At 51.6% G+C, this 12607-nt stretch overlaps 1 protein-coding gene and 1 long non-coding RNA gene across 5 annotated transcripts in view; one reads left to right on the top strand and one right to left on the bottom strand.

The window, feature by feature from the left end:
* Nucleotides 1-12268, bottom strand: LOC140619335 (uncharacterized). Its single transcript, XR_012019219.1, has 3 exons — nt 12078-12268; nt 487-585; nt 1-165 (listed from the first exon to the last, which is right to left on the bottom strand). It is a non-coding gene; the product is annotated as an uncharacterized lncRNA (long non-coding RNA).
* CFAP73 (cilia and flagella associated protein 73) overlaps nt 8849-12607 on the top strand; it is a 13709-nt gene continuing 9950 nt past the window's right edge. For 3 of the 4 annotated variants that reach the window (XR_012019218.1, XM_072802608.1, XM_072802609.1), the window contains exons 1-4: nt 8855-9083; nt 10439-10544; nt 11744-11848; nt 12181-12381. Coding sequence is in view for 3 of the 4 variants with exons in the window: in XM_072802608.1 (XP_072658709.1) it covers nt 9028-9083; nt 10439-10544; nt 11744-11848; nt 12181-12381 (468 nt within the window). In the remaining variant the exon portion in view is untranslated. Of the gene's footprint in view, nt 9084-10438; nt 10545-11743; nt 11849-12180; nt 12382-12607 lie in introns of all 4 variants that reach the window. The other variant, XM_072802607.1, reaches the window with a different exon arrangement.

Genomic DNA, 12607 nt, shown 5'->3' on the forward strand with positions numbered 1-12607 from the left:
CCGCGGCCGGAGGGGGAGGGGCGGGGGCCCCGAGGACCGCCAGGACCGCGGAGACCCAAGTCCTCTGCGACTGGCCCAACCCTTACCGCGCCGGGCACCGTTCTGAGCGGCTCAGTCCCCACCTGTATTCTCCGCGCTAAGGCCTGTTGCACCATCGCCCCCATCCTACGGGCAAAGAAACGGGTTCAGAGGGATTAGATGGCCCGGGGAAGGTGGCAGGCAGGGATCGGCTGGCTGTCCTGGATTTGAATCCTGGCCTTGAGCAAGTCACTGAACCTCCTCTCTGTGCCCTGCTTGCTTTCCTCATCTGTTCAATAGGAATAACTATTTTGCTCACAGGGTTTTGAGAGAATTCCATGTGTTAAAGCAGGTATGAGAGGAGCAGATACAGTGCTCAGCACAGTCACAGGCACATAAGAAGCTTATGGAAAGCATTTGCTATCTTTATCATTACTTTTGCCCTTCCAGGCATAACTCAAATGTCACCTCTTCTAGGAAGACTTCCAAGATGCCCTTCCAACCCAGACAGAGTTTTTCTTCTTTTTTTTGCTGCTCCTCAGCTCAGCAAGTTTCAAAACTTGTAGTCTGAAAAACACAGTTGAAACAATGTGACAGGAAGAGCCTGTCCCAGGGGAGGTACTTACTCTATTTCTCCCCCATGAGTTTGTTGTTTACCTGCCTAAGAGTTCTTGGAAGAGCTGGCACCAAGCCTTACTCACCTGGGTCAGCCCAGGGCTGGGCACCAATGAGAAGGCCCCAGCAGAATGACTACAGCAGCCCACGCCCAGACAGGTGGGACCAGGAGGGCCCGTGGCCCAGCCACTGGAGTAGCCAGTGGTCTGCCTCCCAAGCTCCCTCCTTGACTTCCCACCCAGCAATCCTGCCAAGCTGGTAAGGGATTCGATCCCTGGAGTTCTTTCCCCAGCTGGCCACTGTCTGCTGAGTCCTCCAACTTCCAAAGACTGGGCCTCAGTTACCCCATCTGGGATATGGGTCTAGTAGGTCTGGCCCCAAGGCTTAGAAGTATTTTTTTTTAATTTTTATTTATTTATGATAGTCATCAGAGAGAGAGAGAGAGAGGCAGAGATACAGGCGGAGGGAGAAGCAGGCTCCATGCACCGGGAGCCCGATGTGGGATTCGATCCCGGGTCTCCGGGATCGTGCCCTGGGCCAAAGGCAGGCGCCAAACCGCTGCGCCACCCAGGGATCCCAAGGCTTAGAAGTATTGCAGCATCCTTCATCAGGGTACAAGAGATGATCCAGGGTCAGATCCAGAACCCCAGTAACCCCAAGGGAGTGTTAAATACCAGTAGTCCCCTTCAGGTGCCTTACTAGTCACTCCAGATCCTTCCCAGGGGAAAATGATAGTGCTTGCTATTCAAGACAAGCACTCTGTCCATTTTCCACCCCAACCCAGATGAGAGCTTTTGGCTAACCTCTTTTCTTCTGAGATCCTGCAGAGATCTCAGATAGGCTGTCCAGCCCCCAGGGACCCCTGATGGAACCTGAGGGCCTTGGTCCTGGGGCCACCTGGGATGCCAGCCAAACTGCCACCAGCCAACTCAGCCAGTCTTGCAGAGCTGAGCAGGAAGTCACATTCCCAGACCCCCCTCCCCAGGCCCCCAGGGAGGTTATGAGGGCTATGGAATGTGCCAGCCAGGCTTCCAGGGGGCTAGCTCTGTCACCTGTCCAATAACTGGCATTAGACCCTGAAACGCGCCTGGGGCTGTGGCCACAGTCCTCAAACTTTCCGAATGGCTTGGCCACTTCCTGTTGTTCTGAGAAGCTTTGACTTGAAACTGGCAGAGGGTTTGAGGTCTCGCAGGGCAGCTCCTGTCAAGGGACCAAAGGGGGAAGGGGGGCGAGAGAAGGAGTGTGACCTGCTGGAGGCTACCCAGCTCAGAGAGGGGAGGGTGGGCTTATGAGCACCCAAGCCTGGGCTGTCATGTGGGAAGGGTTTCACCTTTCCCAGGGCTTGTTGTGAGAGTTGATCAAGAGGCAGTGTAAGGCACCCAGCAGCATTCCTGGCACAAAGTAGGTGCTCAAGGAATAGTTAGCCTCCCCCCCCCTTCCCCTAAGCCCTTAAAGACAAACCTATAGTCATCTTCTTGCCAACTCTCTACGTAGTCTAGCACCTCTGGGATGCGCACAGCAAGTGCTGCATAAAACCTGAAGTGGCAGGAGATGCTGAGCTCAGGAATTAAGAGCAGAGGTTTTAGCATCCAGCCAAGCCAACCCGGGATGGAATCATGGCACCTACACTTATGAGCTGGGTATTCTTGGGCACCCTCTGGGTGCCTTGGTTTCCGTATCTGTGTATTGGAGATAATAATAGCACCCACCTCATCGTGTGGGTGTGAGGATGGGATGAAAAGAAGTCAGATGTTTAGCACAGCCAGGCACCTAGCCGGGTTCAGTGTCACGGCCATAGTAGGACATCCTGAACCCACTGCTGTGCCTGACACTGACCTCCTCTAGGTGGAACACCCGGCCTCACCCCAAATTCCAGGGATGGATGGAGCAACCACGCCTCAGTAGCCAGCGTGGCTCCAGGCTGCTGAGCAGAAGGAATCTGGAGCCTTGCATCTCAGCTGAGAAATCTGATTGGGAGATCCCCAGGTCAGGCTCTTGTACCCTGATGGGCCCTACTGCCCAGAGTTTGCTGAGTCCCCTGCCACTTCACCTGAGAGGCTGGGCCTGGGACGCAGGGAGAGCTCCAGACACAGAGTAGAGGGAGCACCTCGTCTCAGAGCAAGAACCAGGGATGGGCACTACTGCCTGTTCCAGAGGGCCAGCTGTGCCCATGGCTTTGCAACTCGATGTTCAGCAATGCCACTGTGGGAACCTGAAACCGTTCATGGCAGGAGAATTTACCCCCATGGAAACTGGCAAATGCTACCATGCGGGCAAGGGGGAGTTGGAGGGTCAGTTTAACAGCACACCACTGGGCACCAGATGCCCCGACCACATAGCCTTCTAGACACCACTCCTGAGCTCAATACTCTTAAGATTTTACTTGCATCCCCCCACCTGCCGTGCCCACAGTGCCCTTGCCCTATCCTGCCTGCCATCAGGAAAGCCCTTCCTCCACCCCTTTTTGTACCTGGTTCCTTGTTGCTGTCCTAACCATACAACTGAAGAAAGATTAGGAGTGGTGGGGCTAACAAAGCATAGACAAATGTCATGGAATACTATGTAGCTGTTAAAAAGGATATATTCAAAGACTTTGAATGACGGAAAAATGGTAAAAATGCTAAAAAAGAAACACAGGTAATGAGGAAAGCACAACCATTTACACAGCATGATCCTGTTGCCACAAAGTATTATATGGATGTTCTTTGCATGAATATTCCTTTTATTCAACAGATCTGTGTTGAGTGCCTACTGTGTCCCAGGCGTGGGGATACAGGGAGGTATGAGACAGCCCAGCCTGGCTCTCCCAGGGCTCTCGGTGGCGTGGGGAACTGGCAAAAGTAGCAGGCAGCTGAAGAATACACTCTTGGTAGGAAGCAGGGAGTGATGCGCAGCCGATAAAGCAGGCATCAGAGTGGGGCAGGGGCTGCAGGCTTCCCTACGCATAATGACGTGTGCTTCTTTCATCATCAGAAAATACTTCGAGCTGCCTTTCTGCAAGCACCACCTCCCGGGCTTTGTTGATGGCCCACAGCCTCCGGGGAGCCCTGGAAGACGCCTGGGGAGGCAGCCACGATCACCGCCCCCCACCCCCCCACCCCTGCCTGTTGGCACCATTCTGTGACCTTGGTCTCCTGTTCTCTTGTTTTGTGGTATTTTACACGCTCGTCGTATCTCTTAAATGTCAGGGACAATGTCTGATTCATGCCGCACCTCCCACACCGCTTGGCACATAAGAATGAGACTCAAAACACACTCGCGGGGTTAAACAGAACTCTGTTCCCCTCCAGGGCTGGAAGCTGGCCTCTCGTGTGATAATGGTCGTATTATTTGTTACTTCCTCTGTCCCCACAGTACCTGGGGTGGCAGCGTAGTCACTGCCAGCTCAGCACCTCTCTGCTACACCTCCACCCCCCAAGCAGGTGGAGCCCCTCTTCTGGCTCCACAGGCCCGTCTGCCTCTGGGCCTCCGTTCCCCTCCCTGGAAAGTGGCACCATCCCTTCTGCGGCCGAGGTGGGGGCAAGGCAGGCCAGTCCTGGCCCAGGTTGGGGGTGAGGAGCGTGTTCTTTGTCTCAGGCACACAAAGCCCCGTTTGTGATCGCTGGGCACGATTCTGGGCAGGGAGCCATGGGGGACAGGCGGAGTGGGCAGGACGGCCGCAAACCCTCCCGCGGGCTGGCTGCCGAGGAAGCAGGAGGTGCCCTCCTCCCACAGCCTGAAACAAGGTGTCCGTCTGTCAGTCTGAAGCCCTGCTTCCTCCTTCTTCAGCCCTATCGCCAGGGTACCCCTCCCACCGCCACCCTGCCTTGGAATGGAGAAGTAGGAAGGGGAAACCACCCAAGCATGAGACTTGGGGGTGGGGAGGGTGGATATTTCCAGAGCTGTGCGTTGTCGTGGCCAAGGGCAAGGCCAGCTGAGAAGCTGTGTCCTGCTGTCACTCAGCAGCCCCACCTCCCCTATCTCCCAGGATGTGGGGACAGATACGGGATGGTGGGGGCACTTGGGACCTCTGCCTCAGCAGCATAGCAGGGGAGCTCCAAGAGGCCCTGGGGAGTGGACCCATAGCTTCAGCCTTCTGAAGACAGTCTGTTTGGGCAGGCACCTTTTCCTCTCTTCGAAGCCATGAGCAGTTCAAGGCAAGGATCTCTTAAAAACAAAACTAAGGCCCATCACTTCTCTGCCTCATGTCCCCAGAGACTCATTTAACTCCCCTAGACTTCAGTTCCCTCATCTGTTCCTGGTCACAGGTCTGGCCCCTCCTTGGCCCTATCCAGTAATGACCTATCCCATCATCCTTGAATTCTGCACACCAACCTACAGACCTTTGTTCTTTTCTAGGATGGTGGGGGGGGCGGGTGGGCACATCCTCCTGCCTCAGGGCCTTTGCAATGCTGTTCTCTCTACTTGGAATACTTTTCATTTCTTCTTCTCACCCCTCCTCATCCTTCAGATCTGGGTTCACATGTTACTTCCTCAAAGAGGCTTCCCTTCTGCTTCTTGCACCCTAGAATTCTCCCCCTAGCCTCCCCAGCAGCCTGTATGCCCCACAAGGGCAGGTTCTGGCTTCTCCACTGCTATATCCTCACACGGTGCCTGGCACAGAGTAGGTGCTCAATAAACAATTGCCCCCCCCCCCAAAAAAAAAGCCTGTAAAAGAATAGAAATTCAAAAGGGAAAAGATGCATACTATCTTCAAGATGATGACACCTTCTGGAGAGGGAAGGAAAGGAATGAGCCTGAAGAGGGAAAGATCTAAGAAAAGCCCATCTGTATCTGCAGTATTGTGGTTAAGAGGGTGGGCTCCACACCCAGGTGGTCCGAGTTCAAATCCCACCTTAGACGTGACTCAATGCATAAAGGAAAAAGTGGCAAATAAGATCATCAAAATTTAAAACCTTGCTTGGCAAAAGATTATGTGAAGAGAATGAAAAGATTAGCTACAGCCTGGGAGAAAATAGCCAACAGAGGACTATCTGGAACATGGAGACCTGTATCTAGAATATATAAAGAAGTTCTCAAAATTCAACAGCTAAGAACAATTCATTAGAACATTGGGATCCCTGGGTGGCGCAGCGGTTCGGCGCCTGCCTTTGGCCCAGGGCGCGATCCTGGAGACCCGGGATCGAATCCCACATCGGGCTCCCGGCGCATGGAGCCTGCTTCTCCCTCTGCCTGTGTCTCTGCCTCTCTCTCTCTCTCTGTAACTATCATAAATAAATAAAAATTTAAAAAAAAATAGAACATAAGTAACAGGGGCAGCCCGGGTGGCTCAGCGGTTTAGTGCCACCTTCGGCCGGGGTCTGTGGGGGCCCGGGGTCAAGTCCTGCGTCAGGCTCCCTGCAAGGAGCCTGCTTCTCCCTCTGCCTGTCTCTGCCTCTCTCTCTCTCTCTCTCTCTCATGAATAAATAAATAAAATATTTTTTAAAAAAGAACATAGGGCAACAGATATCTTGCTGAAGAGGATATACAGATGGCAAATAAGCACACAAAATGATGTTCATCATCATTACAGCTGGGTAGAGGATGCCAAGTAAGACCACAATGAGACATCACCACACACCTAGTGGAATGGCTAAAGCAAAAATGGTGATGATCGCAAGGATTCAGAAAAGCTAGATCATTCATACATTGTCAGTGGGAACTTAAAATGGTATAGCCACTCTGGAAAAGACTATAGCAGTTTCCTTAACAATTGTGCTGGTGGGCATTTATCCTGGAGGGATGAAAACACGCTCACACGAAAAACAGGACCTGAATCTTCATAGTGGCTTTTTTCATGACAGCCCCAAACTGCAAATAACCCAAATGTTCTTCTACCTGAATGCTTAACCAACTGTGGCACATCCATCCCATGGCATGCTACTCAGCAATCAAAAAGAATAAACACTGATGCATGTAGCAAGTAGGATGGATCTCAAGAGAATTAAGCTGAGTGAAAAAGCCAGTCTCTAAGGTTACATACTGTACAATTCCACTTATATAACATCCTTGAGGTGACAAAACTGTACAGATGGAGAACAGGTACTCAGTTGCCAGGGGTTCAGGAGGCAGGAGGGAGGGAGATGGTCCTGGCTATCAAAGGGTAGCATGAAGGATCCTTTTGAGAAATGTTCTGTATGTAGCCTGATTGTGGCTGTAACAGAAGTCCACGTGTGATAACTTTGTCTGTAATGAAATACACACACCCACACACACACACGATTGAGTGCATGTAAAACCATGAGATCTGAACAAGCTTGGTGGATTGTATCGACACCAATTTCTTGGTTGTGATATTGTACTGTAGTATAGAGGATGGAACCATTGGGGAACACTGGGTGGAGAGAAATGGGATCTTCCTGTGTTACTTCTTCACCTGCATTTGAATCTACAATGATCTCTAAATAAAAAGTCTTCCAGGAGGGATCCCTGGGTGGCGCAGCGGTTTGGCGCCTGCCTTTGGCCCAGGGTGTGATCCTGGAGACCCGGGATCAAATCTCACATCAGGCTCCCATTGCATGGAGCCTGCTTCTCCCTCTGCCTGTGTCTCTGCCTCTCTCTCTCTCTGTGAGACTATCATAAATAAATAAAAATTAAAAAAAAAAAAGTCTTCCAGGAGCTACACATCTATTAGAATGACTAAAAAGAAAAAAAAAAAAAAAACAATACCAACTGGTAGTATTGGATATGGAGCAACGAGACTGTTCATGTATTGCTGGTGTGAATATAAAAATGATACGGCCACTTGGAAAAAGTTTGCAGTTTTTTGTACAGTTAGACATAGACTTACCATATGACTCAGCAATCCTACTCCCACGTATTTATACAGAGCAGAATGAAAGCTTATGTTCACACAAAAAAAACTGTACATGAACACGGGCTCTCTTTGTAATTGCCCAGAACTAGAAGTGACCCAGCTGGAGGCTGAATAAACAAACCATGATATATAATCAAATACTACTCAGCAATGAAAAAGAATGAAATATGGGTACACACATCAACATGAATGGATCTCAGATGAATACTTCTGGGTTATAGAAGCCAGACTCATTCCATTTCTGATATTCTGGAAAAGGCATGATTACTGGGCTAGAGAACAGGTCAGTGGTTGCCAGGGGCTGGGGTGGGGACAGCGTTGATTATGAAGGAGCATGGACTTTTGGGGTTGGTGGAACACTTTGTATCTTGACAGCAGTGGTGGTTACACAACTTTATGCATTTGCCAAAACTCATAAAGCCCATACATGGGAAATAAAATTTTACATGATGTAAATTATACCTCAATATTTTTAAACCAAGAAAAAATTAGGTCATGTATCTTATAACTTTACATTGATTTATGCAGAAGGATATATGTACGATTTAATGCAACATGCTCAAAGAGAAAAATGTACATTATTTTAGCTCCTTCCTAAAAATATGCTTAGGAGTTGTTTTAAGCAATGTAGGCATTATAAATATAGCTTTTTTCTAATAGCATTATTCTCCAATAAGAAAATACATTTCTTTACATGAAAAAATAAATAATTTAAAACATAAAAGTAAAGCGATAGAAAGTAAAGATGATGACATGCTAGCGTGTATTATTTCGTGACTTTTCCTATGGTATTTGCAGTATTACTCTGGGCACTTTTCCCTAATACCACCCCCTGGAGTGCTTGCTGTCTTAAGAATTAAATTGGTATTATATAGAGAGTGTCTAGCACAGTGTTTGAGCAACAGTAATTGCTCAGAGTATATCAGCTCCTCCCCTACTACATCCTCCAAATCTAGATCATGGGGCCCTTCCAAGCTGGACTCCGCTGGGCGGTGATCTCTGTAACCAGGCTGGGGGTTCCATGAGACTTGGCCAGGGTAGCCCCATCCCCCAGCAAAGGAAGCTGACCTTCAAAGGGCTGGAACATAGTAAGCCCTCAGCACCTTGCCAGGGGGTGAATGATCCTGCCCAGGACCTGGCCAACAGTGGATGCCCAATAATTATTCTTTTGAACGGACAATTGGCGTACAGCTACGATAAGAGGCGGTCCCATCCCACCAGCCAGGAAGAGGCTTGACCAGGAAGACATGGGGTACCAAGAGGGGAAATTTTTGCTGAGGGACACACCTCCTCCTCACCGCACCCCAGTTTAGATTGGGAGTTAAAGCTGGCTCTGGAATCAGCAGAGCCTGTTCTGCTCCCAGGGGCCCCCTCTGTGCTCCCCCAGGATGGATGCCCCTGGCCTCAGGCAGGCAACGGAATGTTGTGTGGTTGGTTGCCCCGGCAACCAAGGCCTGCTAGGTGGCTGCCTTCTTAGAGTACAGAGCACGCTGCCTCGCTGCCCTCCATCAGAAACCCCCAGGGCCTCCTGAGCTAGTGCAAGACTCCGGCCTTGTGGAAAAAAAGCCCAAGAAAGCCCGGGGCAATTGCCGGGGAGGATGGCCGTGCCCTGGGAGGAATATTTCCGACTGGCCTTGCAAGAGAAAATATCTTTGTGAGTGCTTCAGAATGCAGGGAGGGGTGGAAGGAGGGCAGAAGCCGGTGGGATCACCCATGCCTTCCCCTTGCCTGTGGCACCTGGCTTCCTTGGGCAGTTCCTGGTGGCATATTACTGTCCCCACTTCACAGAGGAAGAAACTGAGTCTTAGAGGAAAATGATCTCTGGCCGGTTAGGACAGCGCTAGTTAGAGCAGAGCTGGGTTAACGGCCAGGGCCTCTCATCTGTTCCTGATCCCCACCCCTGGCTGACTTCCAGCTGAGGTTAAATCTTTTGAACTGAGGTGGGAAGGAATTCTGTGAACTCCTGCAAACTCTGCATTTTCAAGGAAGCGTGGAGGAAGCTTGTCGGGTGCCTGCTTTGTGCTCAGCAGTGACTGAGTCTCGAGCTCTGTGTCAGAGTCTGGACCGGTGCTGGGAAAACCCTGCTGAACAGAATGTTCAAGCATCCCTTCTGCTGTCTACACAGCCACTGTGGAGGGCTGTGTGCAGCTCCCCCGCCCCACTGCCACACCCCAGCAAGTCTCCAGATCCCAGCCTCCTCCTGGAGCCCTCCCAGGGAGGTGGAGGGGAGGTCTAACAGTCTTCCAGCCACGCACAGCTCTGGTCGCAGCAAGGACCTGATCTTCCGTGTCCCATTCAGCCTCCCACCAGCACTCTCCTTCCAGCTCTGAGTTCACTTTTCTCTCCCTTCTCACCCCCATCACGGCACCAACTCTGTTCTCAAACTACAGCATGACTGACCCTCCTCACCTCTCCCCTCCAACTACCTGCCAGAACTACTCTGTCTCTGTGTCATCCCAGACCCCCGTCACTATTTCCTGCCAATGCCCTGCCTCTCCTGTTAGTCCTCGACCCCCACAGCAGCCTCAAGCACCTTCTACAAACCAAGCTTTTCCCTTGGGGCCTTGGCATTGGCTGTTCCCTGTAGGTATCCACGTGCTCACTCCCTCTTGCCCCTCAGTTCTTCTGCCCAGATGACCTCAAGTTCTCCCCGGAGAAACTTTTTCACCTCCTTGTTGAAAGATTTCCTTTTGCCTAATTTTTCTCTGAGCACCTATCAGGTCCAAGCATTATTTATCATTTGTTAGCTTTGTTTTCTGTGGACCCCCTCAGCAGAACACCGGCTTCTGGAAGGTGGGGATTTTTGTCTGCCTTGTTCACACCTGCACCCCACTCCCCAGTGCCTGGAAGGTGCCTATACATGGAATAGGTGCTCAATACAATTTGTTGAATTGATGAACAATTCAGCAGCTAGTTTATGGCTCACGGGGGCATTTCAGGCCCTAGAGGGGAATTTGGGGCCCTGACTCTTGCCTCCTTCATCCCCACCTCCTCCTTGAGCCTCTCCAGGAAGATCCCAGGGCAAAATGTGGAGCACCTCCCACCAGTGCTGCATCTCCTGGAGAAGAGGCGGGAGCTGGTGGATGTGGACCGGAGCCTGCAGGCCCAGAAGGAGGTGAGTCTTCTCTGCAGTCCCTGAGACTTTTTGGAACCCCCTCCCCCCCCAAAATGGTGAGCTAGTTGGGAAGTGATGGAACCAACTTATGAGCTACAGGGTCTGACAGGTTATTTTACCACTCTGAGCCTTGGTTTACTCATCAACGATCAAATGAGGATCAAATGAGATCAGTTGGTGCAAATAAATGTGCACTGAACACCTACTACGTGCACGACACTACCCTGGGATCTAGAAGTCTCATTGCAGTCCTCGCCCTCATAGGGCTCACAGTCTAGAGAAGGAGACAGACAAGTTCTGGGTGATGACTGCTTCAGGCGGGGAAGCACTGAGAAGACTGTGGGAGCCCAAAGGAAGCCCCTGTCTCCACAAGAGGGTAGTCAAGGAGGCATTCCTGGAGGATATAATGTCTGGGGACCAGGGACGAGCAAGTGAGCTTATTCAGCAAAGGCGGGTAGGGTGAGGAGGGATAAGCAGGCAGGGGGAACAGTGCATTATCCTGGAAGGCAAGGACAGAGCACAGGTGGATGAGGGTCTGGAAGACAGTCAGGGGAAGGGGGTAAGTGAGGCTAGAAGGAAGGAGAGGCATGTCCCCATGCAGGGGCTCTGGGAGGGCATTCAGGCTTCATCACGTGAGGTGGGAGCCAATAGGTGGATTTGGGCTGCCGTGAAGGACAGGATCAGGGACAACAGATGACAGAAGTTAAGTCTTGGGATGCCTGGGTAGCTCAGCAGTTGAATGTCTGCCTTTGGCTCAGGGAGTGGTCCCATGGTCCTGGAATCGAGTCCCGCATTGGGCTCCCTGCATGGGGCCTGCTTTTCTGCCTCTGTGTGTGTGTGTGTGTGTGTGTGTGTGTAAATAAAATAAATAAATAAAATAAATAAATAATAAAATAAATTTTAATAAATAAATAAAATCTTTTTTTTAAAGATTTATTTATTTATTTATTCAGAGAGAGCAAAAGAGAGGCAGAGACACAGGCAGAGAGAGAAGCAGGCTCCATGCAGGGAGCCCGATGTGGGACTCCATCCTGGGTCTCCAGGATCACACCCCGGGCTGCAGGCAGTGCTAAACCACTGCGCCACCGGGGCTGCCCTAAAATCTTTTTTTTTTTTTAAGTTTAAAAAAAAAGTCTGAAAGCGCTGGATAACTTGAACCCCCCAATACACACAGACACCCCCTCCTCGCCTCTCCGCAGGTGTTCCAGACCACCATGGCAGTGCTGAAACAACGCTGGGAACAGGTGAAACAGAAGGAGCGGGAGCTAAAGGGATCTTTTGTCCACTTTGACAAGTTCTTGCAGGTAGGTGGAGACTGCTGGGGGCAGGGAGAAGCAGGCCATTGGGTCACAAAGTCACAACCCTGTAGGGGCCAGACTCGCACCGAAATTTTAAAACTAGGTTTACCAGTACAAGGAATAGTAGGAGGTACACAGGCATGATGCATGTGCGTTTTTAAAGAGCTTGGGGAAGAAGTGAGGGACAAAATCAGGCTGGTGGAAGCTACCCACGGGCCATCTGTTTGCTACCTACCGCTGGGCGTGCAAGTGTCGGGGCCGGGGGAAGCGGTGAGCCCCGCCGGCTCCCGAGTCCCAAGTCGTGCGGGCGCTCGCCTCCTTTCCATCCGCCTCCCCAGGACACGGAGGCCCGGCGCAGCCGCGCACTGCAGAGGGCGGCGGAGGAGCGGCGGCGGGCGAGCCGCCAGGAGGCTGAGGCGCTACGGCTCCGGGCCCAGCTGGAGAAGCTGCGGCGGGAGCGCGCGGAGCTGCAGCACCGGGTGCAGCGCCTGGAGCCCTGCGCGCGCCTGCTGGGGCAAGTGCTGGAGCTGCTGCCCGAGGTGAGCGCCCTGCGGGAGGCTTGGGGCCTCGGCGCCACCCCAGCAGCAGCGTCCAGTAGCCTCTGGGACCGCTTTGGGTGTGCACTAGTGGAACGCTGACTGTATGCCAGGAACCACCACTTATTGAGCACTGACTGTATGCCAGGGACAAGATTTGCTCTTGAATTCTCCCCAATGCCCAGTGACATGAGTCCCACTCTCGTCAACTTCATTTTATAAATGGGGA

This window comes from Canis lupus, chromosome 27, assembly GCF_048164855.1.
Source record: "Canis lupus baileyi chromosome 27, mCanLup2.hap1, whole genome shotgun sequence".
In the NCBI taxonomy this organism is placed as follows: domain Eukaryota; kingdom Metazoa; phylum Chordata; class Mammalia; order Carnivora; family Canidae; genus Canis; species Canis lupus.